This window comes from Aptenodytes patagonicus, chromosome 3, assembly GCF_965638725.1.
Source record: "Aptenodytes patagonicus chromosome 3, bAptPat1.pri.cur, whole genome shotgun sequence".
NCBI lineage: Eukaryota > Metazoa > Chordata > Aves > Sphenisciformes > Spheniscidae > Aptenodytes > Aptenodytes patagonicus.
Window position 1 is genome coordinate 120,087,547 of NC_134951.1, and position 24,621 is coordinate 120,112,167.

Sequence of the window (24,621 nt, forward strand, 5' to 3'; positions counted from 1 at the left end):
ATATAGAGGCTGTTCTAGAAAGGAAAAAAAAAAGGTTAAAAACACATTTAAAGCAAGAACTCTTTCTGATATATCTTAAGTAGTTTTATACTTTATGTGCCTGTTAGATAAACTGAGTTTATTTTCATCTCAATAAAAAGTATAACATGTATATGTTTTTTCTTGGTAGATTTAGAGAATATTTTTGTACATTATAGAAGTATTCTGTTACCTTTTATAAATACAAGCAATTCTTTGAAACTCACTTGGCTTCATTATTGACAAGAGCTATTTTGCAGTTTAGTAGATAGTTGTGTTAATCCCTAAATGATACTTCATAGTTTGGTAGTAATGAATAATGTACAAATTTTAAATATAGTTCATAGGTATAATTCAGACAAATCAGCTTTGAAAAGCATGCATAGGAAAAGCTTTTAAAGTGTGAATGAAATCATGTGCTCTAGCTCAGTGAAAGGGCTTTAAAGGACCTAGCTAGAAACTAAAGTAATTAAGGAAATCATGTTGTAAACATTATGAAAAATATTGGTGAGCTTAATATATTAGAAGTTCAACTGTAATATTTAAGAGCTTGATTAAACACCCACTGATTAAATGCCTATATCACACTTTAAAGAGAGCTATACTGTTGAGAGGGCAGTCTCTCTGTAGAAAAATCATTTGGATTCAGAGGATGTAACATGGTAGAACATCTTCTAATACAGCTTATCCTGCCTCTTCCCAAACTCCTTTAGAGCAGAACTTGATGAAGTGAGCTGTGGGCTACTGCCACTGTAAACTCAGGAGTGTAACACATCTCCCATCACTAAAAAAGGAGTCTTTCCACAGATTTTTTTTTTTTTTTAAAAGTCGTCATCTGCTATTAAGTATCTTGAAGAACACAGCTCTAGGTGCTGGAGGCTTCATTAGTAATTTTTGTTACTTTAGTGAAGATGCTGTGGTGTTTAATTTTGAGACTAGAAACAACTTCATATGCATGCCTGGCATCTTTAGCACCAAGAGCCCATAACTCTGCTATTTGAATTGAGTGGATTCGTGCCCACTGTGGCTGTAGAAAATAGCCTTTATTCTCCTGAGGGTTCACAGACGTTGCCCTACGTGTTAAGTTCACAAATGTGTACATAACTGCTGGCTGTGATTGTGCACGCACAGTTGTGTGAAAGGCTGTCATATTCACAAGAGCAAAAACTTAGAAATATATTTTGAAATAACAGTTTGATGGTTGCAATTAGATGCCTGGCTTTTTTTAGGAGTTCATGAGACTTAATGGAGAGTCCACTGAAGGCAACAAGAAGTTGAAGTCCTTTAGTTTCTCCTGAATCAAGTTCCTGGGCAGTGAAATCTTTTCATCCAAGTTTCCATGAGTATGAAATGAGGCAGGTTAGAGTAGTTTCTAGTTCCTTAGTTGTGTTTTGTATCTCTGAAGGGCGATCCACAGTGTCTTTTTATTTGGTGGGCCAGCCAAAATCTCCATTCTCCCTCACTTCATCAACACCTCTGAGGCAAGGAACTGTGATCTTCTTAAAGCCTTTGCAATGGTCACGTTTCCTGGCTTGCTTCAGTGCGAATACATCTTTGAAATCCAACTCAGCCAATCAAGATTTAAAAGTATCCTAAAATGTTACACCATCTGAAATAATTATAAATAAAAATAGTGTTATATTATTGTATTCTTCATTTTGTTTCCGATTAGCTGCCTTGTATTTTATGTTTCTGGAGCGTAATGGAAGTAATTCATTGACAGTGTGTGTATATTTTCTTTGTGTGTGTGTATATAGGTATATACAAACTTAGATATTAGTATATTGTTTACTATACTTTTGTATATAACCATATGTATTATATAACAAATGTACCTTTATTATCTGCGTGCAAACTTTCTAAAAAGTGAATTCACATAGTAATTTGATACAGATGGCTTAGCAGATCACGATTAAAGTGTTTTGTCCTAGAGTCTGCTTAATTACTCAACCATATTAAATAACACTGTGACCCCTTTTCATAAAGTTGCCAAAGTGCTCTCAAGAACTCTGTGAAAAGCTTAGTTTTTATCACTTGAAAGTAATGCTGAAGAATTGATGCATCTCTAAAGTGCCCATATGGCACTCTGTACTATTGGTAAGTAGTCTGTCGTGATTTTCATTGACAGCAATGATTCAGTAACATAATGTGACTTTATCCTTTGTTTTGAGACATGGGTATGTAGACTAGAACCTAATCAATAGGCTTAAGTATAAAACTATAGCAAACCAAATATTGTTTCAATGCTCATATTCTTATAACTGTAACCACAACCCTTCTATTGTACTTAAAATTCTAATGGAATATTACCATTATTATTTAAAAAAAAAAAGGGAAAAAGAAAAAAAAATGCTTTTGGGGGGTTTCCAAGGGAAAGAGTTTTCTCTGCAAATGCATTTAACTGTTTTTACATCTATTTCTAGCAACAATACTAGACTTTTACAAAAAATAGTTTTAGGGTTTTGCCTACTAAAATTAGGTTTTATTTTAGGACAATATCTTTTTATATTTACATATTTACTATTGTTTTCAAATGTAGAACCAGAATGTGACATAGGTATGAGTAATAGGAAATAACCAGAAAATAATTCCAATGAGAGCTTCCAGGTTACTGGGATATTCTTCCATTTCTCGTCTCCTTGGACATACAATTGGTTGATTTAAAAACACCTACAATCTGTCTTTGTTGCAAGTATTTAAAGAGTTTGAGAACCCATACAACACATAGGACATTAAGTGGTTTGCTTTGGAGCACTTTCATCTTTTTAAAAAGAATGTTTCCTTCCTTTTTTGGAGGAAGCAAGTGCTGTGGCTGCTCCCCAAATAAATGAAATATATTGCTCCAGATTTTGAGTTCCGTGCACAGATAACACATAATTTCCTGCCATTGCCACTTGTCTCACATTCACTGTGTCTGAGATGGTCGTTTGACCAATATTTCATGCCCAATACAAGGAAAAAGAGTAAAGAAAGACCATGCAGTGCATCATTTGCGCATCTACTTTCTGACCAGGTTTTAGCAATTTCACATCCTTAAATTCCTGAACATTGTCCCTGCTGCTTTTGGCAAGAGCGATGGGCTCTGTGTGGAGCCCCAGCCAGGTGATGTGAATACTGCTGGAAAAGGCACATCAGCTTGGGAAATATTTGAGAAATACATTAGCTTTTTTAAAAAAATATATATTTAAAATGGGATATTTTCATATTTATTGAGTAAAAATGGCAGGTCAAATCCTACTAGGATCTCATTTTCTGTTTTGTCCTTTTTCAAGTTAGAGGATTCTTTTAAAAACCGGTTGGTGAGTTTGGCCACGAGTTGTAGGTTTAGACTCCGTAAGCATGTCCCTTTTGACCTCTTTTTGTAGTGAAGTTAATTACAACTGTATTGCTCGTGTCTGGTTTTGGACATAAGAGATCTCTGGAGTTTTCCATAATGTGTGGGCAGAGACAGTATCCCCTAAGGCCAGCGTGGAGTATCTAGGTCAGACTTCTGCTCTGAAGAGTCTTCTAAACAACCTGTCTCTATGGACTGCAGAAGAGGTCTTGGGATACCAATCCTCTCTACTTAAACTCCCCTTTTGAGAGTCCAGTGCCCTCCTCTTCCCCACATAGACTTGCAGGAGGCATTGAGAGTTTAAAATGCAGCATAGCTATGAAACAGTTGCAGCACTTAGGCTGCCAAGGCTTTATAAATAGGAGATAATAAAAGTCATTGCAAAATGACTTTTAAGTATTTACATATGGTAGAAAAAACTTACGTGACTGTAACTCATTGAGAAACTACACTATGACTAAAGTAGCACGCACACTATATATTTATCAACTCGTCATTCTCCCACTAGTGCTTCTATCTGAGTTTTATTTAAGTTTTATTTAAGTTTTATTGTAACTGTAGGCAAAACTGCTCTTTGAACTCCCCCCCGTGCAACTTTAAAAGTAAGGTGGATCTTAGGCAAGTGGTGTCACTATACTTGTTTCCTAGACATGTCTTGGGTCATGCTTCTGCTGCAAAGTGTTGCCTAGCAATCTCCAAAATCCGTGTTTTTAGGATGATGGATCCTACAGATAACTTCAAATAATTTTTAGAAGCTCATCTAACTAGGAAATAATACTCAGAACAAACTTTGTAGATTCCACTGGAAGCTCATTTAGAGCAGTATCAACGAAGTACAAAATACCTTGACTTTTATACACTTATCAAAGTTTAACAGTTACAGCTAGTTTGCCATGTTTACCAGAGCTCTCCCTTATGTATGCTTTCTCTTCTCTTTATTCTCCCCATTTCAAAGATTGTCATAATCATTTAATCTCTCATTATGCAATTAGATAAGTTGCTACACATTTATTAGCAAACTTACTGTCAAACTAGTAGTAATGCTCTAATTTACACTTCCCAAAGCATGGAAATTCCTGTGTAGGAATGAAGGCTCTCTTCTTTTCCCTCCTCCACCTATCCCGAGGTGCTCGTGCAGTGAAAAGTATTGCAGGAGGCTGAGATGTGTGAATGATAAGTGCTGTTGCACATTGCAACAGCTGGGTGTGATCAGACTTGTTAAAGATGATGGACAAGGCTTGAGCCTGAGCTCTCTGCATTTGTGCTGGCTGAAATTTCCCCCCCATAGCTCCTTGGGGTCCTCTGATAAATCTCATCCCCCAACCCAAGGGAGAGCTATCAATACCTTCCCCCACAGCCCCTTCTAATAGCACTGGTACTACTGGTTGGAAGACTGAAGTCTTCTGGTGCAGTCTTTCCATCTAGGTGTTTCCTAGTCCTGTCTGCAGATAAATATTTGGAATCACAAACAGCTCACACCAGAAGCATGTTAAGTGTTACATCATCTTGGGACCAACTGAGAGCCTTTCTTTCAAGAGTGCTTAATTTTTTTTAACACAACCATGTAAATTAAGTCCAAAGGACACTTAAAAATGTAACACTTCCTTCCATTTATAACCTGTCAGCTCAAAGGCATAACGTCTCTTAAGGATTTTAATCCATTGGATAGTAATGTAATAGGGATCCAGTGATGTCTGTCTTGTCACTATGGAGTTAGTGACAGTTAATGCATGGATTAATGATTCAAATAGTGTTGAAAGACCAGTGAATCATGAATCTGTATGTCTGATACTGCCTTAGAAATACCAACTGTAAACAACCAGAAGCCCCTATAGAGTTGTCTGTTCAGGAAAACCTATTGGGCTATCATCTGTATACAATACTCACGAGTATTACACTCATTACATATATAATAGTACACGCTAAAAACCCTTTCAAGTTCCTCATGTTCCCATATTGTAGCAGTACTTTTTTTCTCTCTCAGCAGCTTGGAATATTTTCTCTATTTATGATTTGCAAAATTTGTTCCTTGAAGTCAAAATCAGCTGTTTGTCTCAAAGCTTTTAATATTACAATAGCTACCATGTAATATTTTGCTCAAAATGTTTAATTTTTATTTATCTGACTATATTTTTTACTTTAGGGAATTTAAACCAGAAAAAAAAAAAGCTGCTGAACAAATTCTGTAGTTCCAAATGTTAAGCTAATTTTTATAATGTTGTAAATACTATATTGTAGTAAGGGGAAAAAAAAAAGCTAGCTCTGCGTATGTCTGCGGACAACGTGCTAATATTTCATTCAGAATTTTATGAAGTAGATCCTGGGGATCATTCAGGAGTTTTACATGTGTAAAAAATGAAACACAGAAGAACTGACTGCTGTGTATTGCTGTAACACCCCTAGAACATGGCTAACGCCCAATTACTGCATGCTTAGACTTGGATGGTAATTACAATTGAGCTGTAAAATATTTTGACAGTTTCCAACTGTTGTGTGGTTATTAGCCAGGCATCGTATGGGAATGAAGTACAGTGATTTGATTATTTTATATCACGATCTGCTTAAATAAGAACTTTCAAAATAAACATGTAGCATCAAGTGTTAATCAACAGCAATATTTAATTATTAGCAGCTTTTCTTGACTTCTGCAGGAGAATTCCTCTTTCCCAAAGACTTTGATTTCTTAAATGAGACTTGCCATACCTTTATGCTTCAGCTTTTCATTTACAAGCTTTTACTTGTTGAGTGCTAAAAGCATAACCACACCAAATTTAATTTGTAGCATGAAAATTATGTGTGTATTTTTCAAGAGGATAGATTTGCCAGCGTTGAAGCTAGAAAAGCTTGTGTTAATTACCTATTATAAAACAAAAAGAGTATTTTCATTTAACATGTATTTCTCCTTTTAGCTGCACAAGTCCGAGCAATTAGCAAATTTGGATAGTGTCAGAATTCCTGGAAAAAATACATGTTAAGCCAAGTGGCACTTGAATTGCTGTTACTTTTACTTGTATTTTTATTTTGAAATGAAACTAATAAAGCAAAAATATTCAAACTACATGCAAATTAAGCCCCAGATTGTGCCAGTCTTGTTATGTTCATTAAGCTATCGAATCCTTGAGTAGTGGCTGTTATTCCATGGGGGGCTATTCACAGAATAAGGTACTATTCAATGAGGTAAAGATAGCAATCTGCCTTCACACTGCTTAAATAATGCTTGTTCCGTTGGGCAGCTAAACCAAGAATATTCAAGTCTGCCATTCCTTAATTTTTCACTTGTTTTATTTATTTAATAATACTTTTTGGTTTTATATGTTGTTTATGAATGGTGTTTGTGAGTGAAGCATTCTGTTTATGGTATAGAAGAATTTTTCAAGCGTTATCACCTTGTTTTTTCTTTAAAAAAAAAAAAAAGGAAAAAACCCCTAAAGTAATTCTTTTTTTGCAGTTCACTCTGCTTGTGACATCTTTGCTGTGACTGAGAGCTGAATCCAGCTGATTTGGTTACCAGTGTTGCTTACATCTTACTATTTGCCTAAATATCTAATTTTACCCAACTGTAATCGAGTGGTTTCTTTTGCTGACTGTTGTCCTGGGTTTGACCTGAACTCTCACCTTGCAGATGAAATAACCTTTCTAATGTATCCTAGATTTTAAAGTGTCTGTGACTTTCCAAAGAGATGCGCTGAATGGGAGAGAGCCTTCCTCTCTGCTAGTGTTCATGAGGAGCAGTTGGAGTGGTGGGGTTATACTTCTTTGATAGCCAGTCTCCTAAACAACTAAAAGATAAAAGACATACTCTGTACAATTATTCATTTGGAGAGTTGTGTTAGTGGTTGTTGAACTTTCTGTGTATTCAGAAAGTATTACTGTGTGCCAGGAAAAAAAGCAAAATTCACTGTGCTTTGCAAGGAAATCTGATTAACACAGGTGAATCAGTGCATGAGTTGCTTGTGAAACAAATAATATTGGGACCCCAACCCCAGGCTTAATTTATAAAATGGGAAGTATTTTTTTTGGTGGATGATGTGAGCTGAGAGGCCAGTGTGAGGTGTGCTTGGTGGGAAACAGGGATTCGTCGGCTTGCTTCTCTGCTGCCGGAGAGCAGAGGGAAGTTCTGCAGAGCTCCTGTTCACTGGCGGCAGAAGCCTGTGGCAGCTGTGTCATAGAATCATAGAATAGAATCATAGAATCATTAAGGTTGGAAAAGACCTCTAAGATCATTGAGTCCAACCATCAACCCAACACCACCATGCCCACTAAACCATGTCCCTAAGCGCCTCATCTACACGTCTTTTAAATACCTCCAGGGATGGTGACTCAACCACTTCCCTGGGCAGCCTGTTCCAATGTTTAACCACTCTTTCAGTAAAGAAATTTTTCCTCATGTCCAATCTAAACCTCCCCTGGCGCAACTTGAGGCCATTTCCTCTCGTCCTATCGCTTGTTACTTGGGAGAAGAGACCGACACCCACCTCGCTACAACCTCCTGTCAGATAGTTGTAGAGAGCAATGAGGTCTCCCCTCAGCCTCCTTTTCTCCAGGCTAAACAACCCCAGTTCCCTCAGCCACTCCTCGTAAGACTTGTTCTCCAGACCCCTCACCAGCCTCGTTGCCCTTCTCTGGACTTGCTCCAGCACCTCAACGTCCTTCTGGTAGTGAGGGGCCCAAAACTGAACACAGTATTCGAGGTGCGGCCTCACCAGTGCCGAGCACAGGGGCACGATCACTTCCCTGCTCCTGCTGGCCACACTATTTCTGATACAGGCCAGGATGCCATTGGCCTTCTTGGCCGCCTGGGCACACTGCCGGCTCATGTTCAGCTGGCTGTCGACCAGCACCCCCAGGTCCTTTTCCGACGGGCAGCTTTCCAGCCACTCTTCCCCAAGCCTGTAGCGTTGCATGGGATTGTTGTGGCCAAAGTGCAGGACCCGGCACTTGGCCTTGTTGAACCTCATACAGTTGGCCTCGGCCCATCGATCCAGCCTGTCCAGGTCCCTCTGCAGAGCCTTCCTACCCTCGAGCAGATCAACGCTCCCGCCCAACTTGGTGTCGTCTGCAAACTTACTGAGGGTGCACTCAATCCCCTCATCCAGATCATTGATAAAGATATTGAACAAGACCGGCCCCAAAACTGAGCCCTGGGGAACACCGCTCGTGACTGGCCGCCAACTGGATGTAACTCCATTCACCACAACTCTCTGGGCCCGGCCGTCCAGCCAGTTTTTGACCCAGCGAAGAGTACACCTGTCTAAGCAGTGTCCTTTCCCTGTAGGACCTGGAGTTAAGAAACACAGAGAAGGTAGGTCTGAAACACATCTTAAAAGATCATTTGGTCCTTCTACTTGCCCAAAGGCAGGTTCAGCTTTACGAAATGAAAAATTTCTTCAACCTGTTGTTAAAGACCTCCAATAATGAAACATCCATGGCTTTCCAAGGCAGTCAGAGTGCTTCATTATACTGTCTTATAGATTGCTCCTCCTAATGTCTGACCTGTTGCAATTAAAGCCTGTAACTTCATTTTGGTAAACACTGGCATGGGGGACAAAGGGTTTTCTTTCTTTTTCAGAATTTTACATGCTTGAAGACTTACCACATTCCTTTCCTTTATCTTTTTTTCTTAACATAAATGACCTAAATTTGCTCCAGCTCTCTTCGTGGTTTATTTTTTCCCCTGGTCTTTCTTTGGGCTCATCTTCCTTACACTGCGTTATGCAAAACTGAACATAAAATTTCTGCCGCAGCTTTATTGATGCTGAGTTGAGTGGGAGAGGCAGTACATGTCTTGCAAGCTTTATTCCTGTCTGTACATCTCAGTATGATGTTTGTCTTTTTCACAACAACCTGATGTTGTTGACTTACGTTCAGCTTGAATAGACTGTTTCCCCCACATCCTTTTGTGAAGAACTGTTACCTAACCAGTTCTTCCTCATCCTGCATTTATGTAAATGATTACTCCTTCCTATGTTGCACTTGTGCCTATTGAATTTCATCCTGTTTTCTTCAGACCTTTTCTCCTTTTTATATGATTGGAGTTCATTTGATGTCCATCCCAGTTTCGTGTCTAGTGTATCATCCACCTTCCTAATTCAGACTTTCAACACTGAACCCAAGAAATACGCTTGCAGAACCCCTTTTAATGCATAATTCCAAGAACCATTTAAAACTACTCTTGGATATAGTTTTTCAGCCTGTTTTGCACCTATGCTATGTGAGTCTCATTAAGGCTTCGTTTTCTGTGCTTCCTTATGAGAGCATCTTGAGAGCCAATAAAAAGAGCTTAACTACAATCATTACATGTTATCTGCTGCTTCTCCCCTGCCTGCTTCCCTCTTATAGAAGGAACTTGGACTGGTTGTCATGATGTGTTGATGACAAATTAATGTTTGTTGCTTGTCTCGTTTTTAACTTTCACATGTTAAGAAGCAAGTTAATTATTTGTTCCACCTCGTTTTCATTAGTTTGTCTGCATTCTTCTAATTTGTCTGTTTTTATGCTCTTAAAGACTAGAAGGGAATGTGGTCTTTTCCTGCTCTTCTAATATCTTGCCCATCATCTTCAAGTTCTCAAACTGACCGTTAACTTCAGATGTTGTTTCATATTGGTTCTTCCAGTACCCTAGGATTATATTAAATGTGTTAAGCCAGATGCTTTCAGATCAGCTGATCTAAGCTGTTTCCATACCTGGCTGAAATCTGATGTTTTTGTCTCTGATATTAGTAATGCTGGTCTCCAACTTGCATCTGACTTGTAGAATAAAGATTGATGAAGAAAAAAAGAAAGGCATTAAGCATTTCAGATGTCTCCCCATCATCTATGGGCAGCTCCTCTTTACCACTGAGTGGTGAAGTAATATTTTTATTAATCTCCATCTTGTGATTATTTGCATAGAGTGGGCTGCCAATGCAGTAGTTTCTCAAGGCTAAAAGTCACTTGTTTCCATGAAAAATTCTCATTCACCTATAGCTATTCTAAGGAGCTTTCTTGAGAATAGTCATCTTTATGCCTGATCTAAGCTCATGGACACCAGCACCTCATGCAAGATTGTAGAATATGCTTGTTTTATTTCCACCCTCAGTTAAGAAGTGTCCTCTGGACTTCAGAGGCTCCTTCACATCAGGTTCTATGCCATCAATACCAGGATTAAAAATACCAAGTGCTCTAAACCCCTCCACACAGAGATTGTTTTCCTTTGTTAGTGCAATACCTGCACAAATCTGGCATCTGTGTTGTGCTCTCAAATACTTAAAACAAAGATTTCTCATAGGCAAAGGCTAACACTTCCATAAATCTGCCTATGGCTGTGGATTAACAGAAATGATGCACTAAACTTATAAAATAGGTACCTATAAAGTTCTGTGGAGCAACGTCACCTTAATGATACAACATCAGAAGGTTGCCTGAAAAAACGTCGTTGGTTGAAATGTTCAGAAGAGTGGGAGAATAACTTGCATTTATTTAATGGCTAATGTCAAAAGAAATTCCTGCAAAAGCAACAAGAGTTCACTGCTTTTAGGAAGAATTGGCAGTGACTCTCATTTTTTAGTTTGCCTTGTGCTTTCTTTTAGAAGAGATTCTTGTGACCTTTTCTGACAAGCTCTAACACTTCCATTGTTTGCTGCAGGCCTTTGAAATGTGGCAGAGATAGCCTTGGGCCCAGGGAGGTGCGTTTTGCTAGTTCAGTTCACATTTAACAAAGTTTAAAGCTTTGAAAATTGCTATTCCTCATCTGTGGTTTAAGTTGCTTAATTCTGGCAACCTGCCCAAAACCCTGAACGTTCCCGTCATGGCAGAAAGCCAGGGATTGTGAGCCGGCAGCATCCTGGTAGCTCATCTGGGCTTCCAGCACAGATTACACGGGAGCAGAGACTTCAGCCCACGTGCCACTGGGGCAACTGGAGAAAGGAAGGTGGACACAAGGAAATCGCCTGTCTTCTGAGAGCAGAAAAATGAGGCTCCATCCCTGCATGTGACCTGTTCATACTGTTATATTACAAATATATGTAATCATCAGAGAATGAACTCAGCATTTGCTTCTGCTTAATGGTATGAATTATATACCTTTTCCTGTTTTTTTTTTTTAATTGAAAACATGTTTTTCAAGACAAAGATTATGTGACCTCAGGGAAGAGAAGCTAGACGAGCCTCAGCCAATACTTTTATAATAGTTGAATCTGAGGAGCTCGCTGTGACTTTTTTTTTTGGCCGTACTGACCATCCGGTGAAATTATTTGCACATAAGTAACCAATTCATTATGTTGTCTCAGATTTGTTTCTTCTTTACCAGCTCATTAACATAATCTTCTCCTTGCCGTTAGCTAATAAATTTAGGGCTCCTCAACCTGGTGAGGTGGCTACCCTCATTCCTGTGCACTACTGTTATTCTCTATTACGAACATCCACAGGGGGAGGTAGTCGTCTTGAAATAAACAGTCTGTCTTGTTCTTAATTAATTCCCATGAGCAGGCAGGCTCTGTGTCCTGTTGCCCAAGTGAGGAAATTGTCCGGTAGTTGATGTGTTGTGGCTTGAGGTTCTGAAGGTTTAGAGTTCCGTTCCTGAATACTTGGGGTTTTTTATCCTTTTAATCCCCAACAATGAAAACCAAACCAAAACCCTAAAAGATTATGCTAAGAAAAAGTTAATTCATTTCTAGACAAAGTAAAAGCTGAAAGGAGGCTACCAGATAATTACAAAAATTACAAAATGAAGTACTTAGCAGTTACGAATTGCCAGATTTAAGGTAGCCTCTGTTACTGTAACCTCTCCCATCTTTGTGCACTATATGCCTGTAGGTTGCATACATGTATGCATTTCAATTGTATGACTACGTACCATGATTTTCTGCCGGACCACTTCCTCAGTGCTTGGAGCAGAAGTAACCAGACCCTGTAATAGAAGAGGCAGCTGTCTGCAGGGCTGCCATTTTATTTTTTCATAGGAGTTGGAAGGTGTTAATGGAGCACGGTCTCTTTGTCATGCCTGGTGAGTGCCACAGAGAGCCTGGACAGAGCTCATGACGTAGAACTGGTGTGTGACACTGAGCAAGCTACACAGAGCGGTGTTTGAGGCTATGAATTATGTGTTCCTGTCTTTGGGATGGCCAGGTCTTAGACTTCATCTTAACTTGTCTAAGTCTAGAAGTTGGTTTTTTGTTATTCTGAGCACTGTCACCTGCCCCTGAAGTCAGGAGGAGTGCTTTGGTGGGATGCTGTGGATGTGTACACCAGATTCACATTAGGTAGCATCTTTGAGTTCTTGTGATAGTCGATTCACTTTACTGGCTCAGGCAAGTTATTTAATTCAGACTGTTTCCCTATTTGTAAAATACCAGTTGTGAGTCTGTTATCATGTCAATATATTCATTCACCCATCACAGAGTGCCTTAATACTGTGTGATGGCTATCGTGCCGGAGATCACAGGCAAGTTGAAATGCTATGTTTGATGTAGCATTTGCATCATACTGCTTAAATGAAGCTGAGTGCCATACACTGTAAGTTAAGGATAATAAATAATGAGCAACAACTTTTTGCCTTGAGCAGTGAGATAGGCACAGTGTGAGAAGAAATGGGTAGTGATGATTAGAACAAAAAATACCATCATCATGTTTGTTTGTGGGGTTGGACAAGTAAAAGTTAGGTGGATGAAACTAACTCAAGCACGAGGGACTTGCTAAACCCTACAGGCTGGGACCAGTAGTGACGGCATGTTGAAAGACAACCATTATGTATATGATTCAGCCATGTAGAGCACAAACTGTGTAAGTTTAGATGTGAGTCAGCAAGGAAGAGTGGCAAACAGTAGGAAGCTGTGGCTGTCTAGGAGAGGGAATACAGTAATAGGGTCTTGAGGTGTGTGTGCTTCTTGATGGCAGGTGTTATCTTCATCAGTTCTCCCTTGGGTCCAAAGTATTCAGTTAAACACAGCATCATACAGCTTAGGACATGGGACCACATTGTCTGTCCACCTCCAACTAATAAAGTGAAAACATACTGAAAGCGCTACTCACCCCCCCCACCCCCCAATTATTTTCAGAGGCCAATCAGGGTGGATTAAAGCTTGCAAGAAATTGTTCCATTCCCCAGCATGTCACTCCTCTCCACAGTGCTGCGAGCAAATGTGTGCCTTTTGCAAATTGGCATGATTTGAAAAACTGCAGAGGAGGAGAGCAGAATATCCAGGTTGCTTTGATCGCTTGCTTTTTCTTCCCAGATTGAGAGGGTCCGCCAGTCTTGTTGTCTAGAAAGTTATGTTTGTTCCATATCCTGGCATTTTAGGTAGCCTGTACATACTCCAGCTGCTTTCCTTTCTTTTCCCAGGCATAGTTTGGAAAAGCTCTTTCCAGCCTCATGGCCACCAAAATATGTAACAGGCAACTGAAAACCCTTTAGAATGAAATAATTTCACCTACTTGACCAACAGCTAACTTGAGGCATGTCCCAAGGATTTCACCTTCCTCCTCGCTTTGCCAGGTTCAAACATGAGAGCATCACGTCAGCTCGGGCAGATGTCTAAATGTTAAGGTTGTGATTGAACATGGACTAGTTTAGTTGTGCCAAAATTAAGTAAAATGATAAGCAATTAAAAGCTTATGCCTAAGCCTTTTAAGATAAAAGTTTATATTCTGTTGCATATCCACATTAGCTGTAGGCACAATCAGAAGAGTAAGGAAGGCAAAGTTTTAAGATGTCTGATGCTGGAGAAACCTGGAGGTTACCTAAATACTATAATCATATATTGGAAACAAATTCACTGAATCTATAACTTGTACCAGGCAGCTGGGTTTTCAGATCCTCCTTCATTGTTAGGGGCAGTAGGGACTAGAGACATTGTGTGTAATCATGCACCATGCCATGCAAATAGAGAGCAACAAAGTTAAAGAATGTACTCCTAAACTGATAAGTTTGTGTATCAGAGTAACAGGATAGCAGAACTCCTAACATTTCTGTCTGGGAAATGTATATTTTCTAATATGTGCATGCAATTCCCTTACCAGAAGCAAAGAGCAATGCCACTTGTATTTTGTTGTGTCACTGAAGCCATCATAATGTTATGGTGAGCTGCTACTTAAAAAACAACTAACTAGCCTAAATAAAGAGCATCTCAGCACAGCTGGGTCATGAGGATGTTTTTTCCATCTTTGGAATAAAACACAAAGCAGTTTTATTCTATCTTTGCAGACTCGATTTCCATATTCTATTTCGGTCCTGATACTAGTTAAAAATCAGCTTTTGACTTATGGCCAGACTGTTCCACGGCCCAGAATAAACAAAACTGAATGCACATTGGACACGTACAGACCTTACCAAAGGCATAAATTCTATTAAATGAGCCATATTCAATTTAGAATACTCCCGGGCTAAGCAATTCCTATGGGTAGAGCCCTGTGTTGTTTAAAAAATAAAATTCTAGAGTATCATCTTGATGACATAAAATTATCTATTTGACTGAAATGTATTTGGGTGTCTTGTTTATATTGCACCTTTATACCATTTTTCAGACTGCTCAGTTCAGCTGAGTTTCCCAAACTTTTTCTGCATCCAGCCGTATGCTGCACATTTTGTCTCATCTAGTTGTGTATTACTTTCATTTACCTTATCTTGCATTTTAATGGTTTCACAATTTTCACTGAGCCTAGACAGCATTGTAGTTTTGATAGGGGTAAGGGAAAATCACTTTTATTTTGCGCAAATAAGTAAGAGACCATTGCCTGTACTTGCTTCTTGAGGAACAGAACTTGTTTGTTGATTGTTGTGGGTCTTCCCTATTCTGACTGTCAGCCCTATCTCAATCTCAGCTTCCTCTCCTCCTGCAGTTAATTATCGTTCCTAGGTTGTTCTCTCAACTCCTTTCCTCTTTGGGGAGTTATGTTCATTAATATAAAACTCAAACCACATAAGTCTTCCACCCAGATTCCCACGGCTGTTACGTACTTTTTTTTTCCTTACTCCTCTCAGCATCTTTCTCTTCCAGCCTTCAACACTGCCTCTTGCTCTCTAAACTCCTCTACCCCCATGCAACCTGTCAACAAGCTCTTGAGAGTTGCTCAGACTGAGCCCCTATGATCTTCATTCTGGCTGCTCCCCATGTCTCATACGAGGGCTTGGTTCATAGCCCCGTATTCCCATCACCAGTTCCCATCCTGATTTTTTTCTCCTGAGCCTACGTGTGTCAGAGATGCAGCTCAACCCTCACTTTGCGAACCATCAGTGCACCTGGTGCTGCATTCCTGAGAACAGCAAAACCATTATTTAAATATTTTGAAATGTAGGGATGCAGCCTAATACTTAAAGCTATTGTCCTCTTGTTAACGTAGAGTAATGGTCTGATGGGATAATCTCCCAAGAGGAAAAATGCATACACTATAAAACGTATTAATTAAGCTTCCAGAACATGTAAAAGAAGAATAAAGAAGACTTCAGTGCTTCTGTGGACTGTAAAACAAAGATATCCTGAAGCTAGTGCTGACTCCAGCTAATAAATCCGCCCACATGATGCTGCATCTAGATCTGAGCTAGTATGTGAGGGACCAGCTCTGGAACCTTTGCACTTGCCGTACAGTTAATCCATAGCTGGATAAAAATCAGTTGCATTAGATTCAGTAACCTGCTGATCAGCGAGCAGATCTGGCAATCTGTTGTGGATATCTCATGCTTTTTAGTAGTATTTCCAAACGAGTTCTTAGAGACTTTGGCTTTTGAACTCAAAAAGCCAAGTCATGACTACCGTGTGGTTTAGAAGAATTGTGTAGTCAGTACTTAAAAGTTATGTAAGAAAAAACTAATTAAATTTCCGTTTCATTTGATGAGTTCCTACCAATCTTGTAGAGCAAATACATGCTAGAAATAGGCACTTCATAGTAATTGTGTTTGCACTGAACCTGTAACTAATATGTATAACCTACAGGTATTGAAAGAAAATGTTTTTCATAATGATGCTTCACAAAAAAATCAAAACTAACATTTGTTAACCCTTCTGAAGGGATGTCAAGTGCTCATGCACAATTCTGCCATTACTCATATATCTCCAGTGTGTCTTGAGTTGAATGCGTTTATCATAGATTAAATAACGAAAGCTTTGACTCAGGTGGTGAATAAGAGCATAACATTATCATAACGTTAACTTCACCTTTATCCAAAAAAACTTGGAGTACTAAGTCTGGAAAGAAAGCTGTATATAATTTCTGCTTTATCAGCTAGAGAAAAGAAAACTGTGTTAAGTACATTATGCACATCCTAAATCTTGCATATTCTGGATAAAATACTTTTAGAAAATCTGAAGTAAATGGAAGGACAAACATGGCAAAAAAGCTCCAACTTAAGTATAGATTTTCAAGGAATTGTAATCTGGATTTTAAAAAATTGATAATTTGTAAATAAAATGCAAAATTCTGCTAAATTTATTTAATAGCTTTGGATGTTCTTTTGTAAAACCTAGTTTTAAAATCAGTTACATCTTCAGTTTATTAAATGTGTAATTAAGTCATTTGAATGGTAATATTGCCTAAGGCCATTTCAGACTTAACCAGAAGGTATTTAGGTGGTGACTGGAACATTTAACATTTCTGTAGAGAGTTTCAGCAACAAGTACTAAAACTTTATAGTTGACATTTAATATATCTGGTAAGTAGCGCTCTATGTTTTGAAGAAGTAGCTCTGTGCTTTAAAAAATTGTTAAAATGTCATTTTTCCACATCTTGATAGTGCTATTTTAATTATTTTCTCCCAGCAGTGTTATTTCCATATATATAAGTTAGATAGCAAATATATTTTAAGCAATCTAGTACCTTAAATCTGGGGTCAGTGGCTAGTTACTGGCTTTTGCTTCAAGATGTAAAAAAACAGGAGAAAAACTTGATCTTAGTTACATCACTCTGAATCTGGAGTAACTGTGTGGCAGCTCCTAAGCAATATTTGTTTCTTTGATTAAAATCTGATGCATGGTAAAGAAAATTTATCATTCATTGCTGCTTTTTATTCCCTTCTTTCTTCTCTATTTTGTATATCCCTGTTAAGATGTTAATTCAGTGTATTTAGAGATATTTGTCTCATCATTAACAGATTTGTTCATGCTGATTTGAATCGTTGACAGGATTAAAAAAAAAAACTGAAATGCTTTTTAACAAGTTATTTTGTACATATGATCCAGTATTTAAAAGCATCTCAGCAAGGTATACATTTTGCACTTTCTAAATGAGTTGGCAGTGCTTCTATCTAATGATGAGGTAGATGTCTTTATAAAACAACATTTTAGGGCTGACTGTCACAGTAAATCAAAAATTACTTTCCTGGTTCTGTACATTTTCTTCCCCAGAAGCAGTGAAAACATAAATCAGTTGGTAGCTAGCAGCTAATTGCTTAGCACTGACATACTTTAGTCAAGTGGGGGCATCGTTGGTCTTTCACAAATAGGTAATATGGCCAAAAGGATTTACTTGTTAAACTTAAGTGGCTGTGGTATAGTAAATTACTTGCTCTATTTTTATCTTAATTTGGGAACTCTAGCTATAAGGTGCATAACCAGCATGCTTGCTGTGTATATATGCTTTTAATTATATTACATTGAAGAAATAAGTGGGCTCAGTTCTTTCCCTATAATTCAGACTTTTGATTTATGTCAGTCAAATTCTGTCTGTTTAATTACATCTAAGAAGTTTTTAAAGTGACAATTTTTCTGGTGAAATGAGTGCATATTTCTTGAAAACATCAGCTGCAATCAGTACGTTCTCTGCTGAATTTGAGAAACAGCAGACAGTCTGACAAATGCCAAATGCCTGAAATATTTTATTCCATTTTAATTCTTTGTTTGTGCTAACAAAAACGTTACTAAAAGTGTCAAAATACCCTTTTGGGAAACGGTTGTTATTAGCTAATGATACTTGTTAGAAACCACCTTCTGATAACGATTTACGGCCGAAATTCCTTTTCCACGTAGAAAAACTAAAGCCTGGAAGAGGAAGCTCTTTGGGTATGGTTGGAAGTGGCTGTTTAGAAACACCGTGCCATAATTAACCTTTATGCAATCACGCGCTTAAACAGGAGGAGCGCAGCCGAAAACTTTACGCTGGAGCTTGTATGAGATGAATGCATTAATCGTATGTCGCAGATGCAGTGACTTTGATCCCCACACTGCAATGGTAGATCGCAACTCGTGGTAAACTCTGCCCCTGCTATGCCTGGCTTTTGATCCAGTCGCAGCATTATCTTCATTAAAAGCAAAAGGGCTTGTGGGGATGCTTTTCCATGGCTGCATTTTGGGAAATCTTTTCAAGGGTGTGTATCACGGGCTGTGTAGGACTATGCCTTAAGTATTTCAGCACGGTGTTTCCACTGGTACAATTCTTGGCCTGTTCTCCTATGTAGATCTGGAATCCCGTATATCTATATCCTTTGGAGACAAGTGCCAAGGGCAACGACTGGAGATAATAACTTGCGATTTGTGTCTTTTGCAAGTTACAGTCATTGTAAACTGACAGCTGTGAAGAACCTAAACTCACATCAAAGGATACAGATCATCTAGTTAGGTCAATTAATGTTAATTCTCATCTTCCATTAAATTCTTTTATCTTCTTCTCTTTTTTCTTTTCTTTTTTTTTTTGCAGCCAAGCCCAATACCAAGTCCTGTTTTGGGGAGAAAGCCAAACGCTAGTCAGTCACTGCTTGTGTGGTGCAAAGAAGTTACAAAAAACTATAGGGGAGTGAAAATCACCAATTTTACTACATCGTGGAGAAATGGTTTATCCTTTTGTGCAATATTACATCACTTTAGACCAGACCTAATGTAAGTTGTATACTCTCTGTCTGCGTAAGCTAACTCTCCTAGAAATATGCAACATTTAAGTTTATGTAAAAATCAAATCCCTGTTCATTTCGGGTGTTGAACTGTTTGCACCCTTTTCTTTCAAGCAGGGAACCATTCTTTCTAAGAAAACAGATTTATTAATGCTCAAACTTTATGACCTCTTTGCTCTCCCTTGTTGCATAAACAATTGTTTCTCCCCTCTCTGTGATTTGTTTTTCTTCTTCTTAATCTTATACAAAGAACTGACTTCAAGATGATTATGAAAATTGTGCCAGTGTTGAAATGACATGAGAGGAATAAGCCTGTAGCTCTTTGTACGCTGACAAGGACGGATTACCTCCTGGTAAATTTGGTTGTCAAGGCCGGCCTCTAGTCCCTGCCTTAACTTCTTTTTTAGATGGAAAGCTTCAGGCAATGAAACATGTAATCGGTGTTTGTTTATTTATTTATTTATTTATTCCTTTAATTTTCCACACTATTAGTTTTGTTGATTGAATTGCTGTGAAATTGCTAGTTACTGTATGATATTATTGTATGTCAAATTTTTAGATTCAGTTTGTTTTAAAACTGCTGCTTTTATCAAATACTGTACATACCCACTGTGCCATTTTCCCCCTCAGTGACTACAAGTTCCTGAATCCTCAAGATATTAAAGAGAACAACAAAAAGGTAAGAACTGCCAGGAAAAAAAAGACATAGCTTCAATTTTGGCTTCACTGCAGGTTTTTATTAATTTTGGGAAAGTGGGGTTGTTTCGTAAGGTCACAACTGCGGCTCACAGAAGGTATTCAACCTCCCGCGGTTCAAATCGGATGCATTATTGACTCTAGTTTGTCATGGTCTTTAACATTCACAACAAGTGCAAGGCCGGCATTAGAGTTTAATATTTGTATGGCCTACATTAACTGTGAAAGCGGAGGAAAGGGCTGGCCAGCCTTCTGTGATCACTTCTCTCATTTTTCCAATCAGCCACGCAATTAAAAAAAAAATGAAAATCGTAACTGCTCTTGGTTTGTCGTATGCAAGACTTTGCTTTCTGTTGCTTTAACAGGGCTCCGTGCATCGGTTGCAGTCGATGTTGCTTTGATGGTGATTTTTATATTTTTAAAGATGAAATTTTACACCTACTTTTATACTGCGCAGCTGAGTGAAGTAGTGGATGCAACATGGAAAGTTTAGGATAAAAAGTGTTGAGGCAATACTTTGCAAATAAACTGAAATATTAGCAAAATAGTTGATAACATTGTGCTGAGCAGCTGTTTTAAACCACTCTTTGTACCTTTGTGATGCAAAAATGTAAAAAGTTTCTCTGGAAGATACAGGAACTCAATTTGGGAATCACCAGAAGATTTTTTTTATTTCTGCTCACTATTTTAGACATGTTACAAACTTCAGTTGAGCCCTAGGGACATGTTTAGAAATCATAATTTTCATGTGAGTCACTGATAATAAAATTGTTCCTGAAGGTCATCTGAAAATTGTTTTTAAGTAGCTGCCTTCTCAATGCTGTGATTTTATTTTTATACTGCTTTAAAAACACTAAATTGAATTGGGATGAAGGTATAAAAATATACTTTGACTAAATTATTTAGGTTCAGTATTATACAGCAAATATAACTAAAGAGTATTAGATTGTAGATATGTGGAATTTCTGAAAGCACTTTATTAAAATTCATTTGTGTTTAGGGTAATTACATTTTAATGTGCCTGCACACTTATGTGTTAGCCAGGGAGTTACTTGTCTTTAAAATAGTACTTAAGTATTAAAAATAATGAAATATCCCTGAGCTACTGTTATCTAATGAGTGATTTGGCCAATGATATCTTTTTCATAATAATACAGGGTCTTATGATGACCTAAGTGGATTATCCATGACATCACAGTGTTTTCTGTGACCATATGTTTTTGTACTTCAAGTTTCGTTGAACGTCCAGGCTAATTAAGCCGGATTATAAAAAAGAAAGACTAGTTTATTAATTAAAAATGTTAGCGGTACGATCAGTCATCTTTTCTTTATGAAACTGTGATGGCAAATGGTGAACTTTTTAGCCCGTCTCTCTAACAGGATATAGTTCCCAGGATTGAAGAAGTAATGATTGTTGTTATTGTGCAGTTTTTTTCTTTCATCACTTTGCAAGCCTTCACCTGACAGCTACATTGAGTATCTCAGTTGCTTCCTGCAGATTTATTTCCTGGTCTCACACAGTTCTGCCTGATAACCCCGTGTGCCCTTGGTTGAGTGAATGCAGCACTGGCAACAATGGCTGCCTATAAATTCCATGCAGATATGTAACACATTTGACAATGATTCCACCTAACCAATTAAAATAACATCTATGGATGAATAGGACAATTTTCTTTGTCTGAAGCATCTCTTCCCCCCCCCCCCCCCCCCCCAAGGAAAGGAGGTAAGAGGTGACTGACCATAGATTAAAGATTAACCCATAAGACTATATCTTTTAGAAGTGCGTGACCTCGTTTGTATTTTAATAAAAAAAGAAATCTTAAGAGACAACTATTTCAGTGCAATTACTGTGTATAGTTACACATTGAAATGCACTGTTACAAAAAGCGCATCATCGGAGTTTCTTTGTAACGCACATTAGTCATTTGCCAAATTGGTGCTGCCACTGATGCAGAATAAAAAAGGGTATTTACCTGTGACATCTGATCTCGGCCAATATGTCAGTGTCTTACATAGTTGGGAAATGGTTGGAATACTGCCTGTGGTGCTTGTGCTGATGGATCCCAATTGATGTCTGTCAATCAGCTTGTCAGTAAATTAAAAAATAAAAAAGAAAAAACTTCATCAGGAGATAGGTAAGTAGGTTTAGTGGCTTGAATATACATACGTGTGTGTGTATGTATGTATTGTAATTTCCACAATATAATTATGTCTCTAAAAAAAAAACCAAAACCAAAAAAAAAACCCCAACAACTACTCCAGTTTACATTAACGTCAGAATTCAGATATATTTTCGGTGCATTGTGCTCCTTGCAAATTCAAATTTCTGTGAGGAACAAAAGAGAAACCAGGATTATCTTTGAGAAAATTAAAAACATTACAGGGATACCTTCCCAGCTGATCCAAAGTGTTACAGTTCTACTTAAATGTCACATATATCTAACTGTCCATATAGCCTTCCCAATAACGTTAACCAACTAATTTTATTTACTATGTCCATTTCATTATTGGTAAATAATAATGAAAAATGTGTTAAAATTACAGCATACTGGCAGTATAGTCCTTAATCAAGAATAGAAATTTTTCATATTGCTAATAACATGTCCTGCACTTTAAAAATGTAAGCTACTGAACTACACTTGGCTGGAGATTGGAGGGGATGAAAGGGCGAGAAGTGGAAGGGCACAACAGTATGGTTCTACTAATGAACTTCTGTTTTTAATTACTTTATCGTTTAGAGAAGCTTGTTTCATTTGAGGGATTATTGTGTGGAAATATTAATATATCTTCTGGATGTTCGATTGGCACTTTCAATTTTTGTCATGCTTTTTTTTTTCCTTTCTTTTTTCCCCAGTTTTTGACCATTTCTACTAAACTCCTCAACACATTTGAACTCGAGTGATTGTCTTGACAAAATATTCCATTTCGCAAGGAAGGAATCCTTTTAAAATATATATTTAAACAGAAGAATTCAGAATTACAGGGATAGCATTGAGTCAAAATGGAAAAAAATTCCTTACCTTTGAGCTGGCAGCCATATTTTTGTAACAGATGTTCGTGCTCGCTTCTACTATTTGATTCCACAAAATCATAAGCACATATTTAATTGTGTGTGTAGGAGTTGCTTGTTGACCTTGGTAGGATCATGCAGGAGCATAGTTAAACATGCATATAAACATTTGCAAAATCGAGGCTTAGTTATGCCTCTGTTTAACAAAAAGTTATTTGACTTGGAAAATTTACTCTGTTAATACCATGTTACAAACTAGTTACAAACTAGTTAGAAACACTAGACATTTATAAATACACCGGAATATCAAGAAGCTCCCTGCTTTTCTAACAGTGAAGGAGAACCCATCACACACTGCTATATTGACACATACAGAACATACGATTGCTATTTATAGAACTAATGACTATAAAACATTTGTGTGCCAATCTAGGTATCTAGTGCACTTTAAAAGCAGAGAAGCAAGAATGTGTATTGTCCAGAATGAGAAGGAGAGGGGATAGGAAATAAGTATCCGGCATCAGTGGAAAACTATTGTGTTTAGTCCCAAGCATCACTAAAAGAACCGAGCAGACAGTAAAAAAGTGATTGCAGTTGTATCAAGAATATCCATCATTCCAAATTCAATCCTTCTGCTCTAGCATTACCCATTCTAAGCAAGTGCCTTTCCTAACAACTCTGAAACACTGTCCCCACCTTCATTTTACAGACCCTGGGAGATATTCCGAGGATTTAGTTTTATTAGCATATAAATAAGAAATTAAGAGTATAAAAGAGTTCAGGTCAAGTCATGTCTATGGACTTTGGCTGCCATGGACTGCTAAGCCCATCCTTAGGTCCTTTCATTCTTCATATGGTAACTCCCACTACCTTCAGTGTGGGGGAACAGGTTATTTATGCCACTGAATCGACACTGACCCACTTAATCAAACAACAAATCCTGGTGTTACCTTTGGTCCACAGGACAACACAGCTGGCTTGCTGTGCTTTCATACCAGCATGTTTTCTGCTGGCGTATGAGCATTCATCATTCCTGGTACCTGCCATGGCTTAGGCTGCCCACCCAAATCCCTGCACTGCTCTGCTTTAACTCTCTTTTCTGTGCTCCTCATGTCTGTTCGGGTCCACCTCTCTTGTCTCCCTCTCCTCTGTATCCAGCCTGATCCTGCTCCTCCAGCTCTGTGTCCCAAAACCAGATAAATGACAGCTGTCCCTCTTCTACCATCCCAGTTCATTCCATTCCCTCCCAGACATCATTTTCCTGCTATTCTGCTCTGTCTGGAGCTTTGTATCAGCAAGTACAACATTCATGTTTTCCACTGCTACTCCTATATCTAAGCACAGCTCTGCTTTTATAAATGGCATAACAATCTCTCATAATAAACCTTCCTAAGAAATTATACCCCACAAAGACCAGCAATGATTTTAAGCCAAATCATTTTGCACAGGGAGAGCCAGAAGGGCTTAACAATAAATTATTCAGATAATTTCTATGTCTGCATAAACTCTCTGAACCATTTGTTATAGAGATATAAAAATTACTTCACCAAAAATGCTTTGGCAAGTTATACCTGAGCATGAGGGGAAGCATACAAAATTTCAGGAAGATAAATTCCAGCTCTCAGAAGCAGAGTTTGAAAAGTGGCTGAAATGAAAACTACTTGACCCTCAAGTAGGGAGTGACTCCAGTACATCGCAATGGGAATGAGAGCGCCTCCTTTTCTTAGAGCAAGTAAAATAATCGGGTCTGCCGGGAGCCAGCCAGGCCAGACC

General features: G+C 38.2%; 1 protein-coding gene across 8 annotated transcripts in view; it reads left to right on the plus strand.

The window, feature by feature from the left end:
- EHBP1 (EH domain binding protein 1) overlaps positions 1–24,621 on the plus strand; it is a 229,358-nt gene that overhangs the window by 130,739 nt on the left and 73,998 nt on the right. For all 8 annotated transcript variants that reach the window (XM_076334976.1, XM_076334977.1, XM_076334979.1 and 5 more), the window contains 2 exons: positions 18,953–19,131; positions 19,773–19,821. In XM_076334976.1, coding sequence (XP_076191091.1) covers positions 18,953–19,131; positions 19,773–19,821 — 228 coding nt within the window. The remainder of the gene's footprint in view (positions 1–18,952; positions 19,132–19,772; positions 19,822–24,621) is intronic.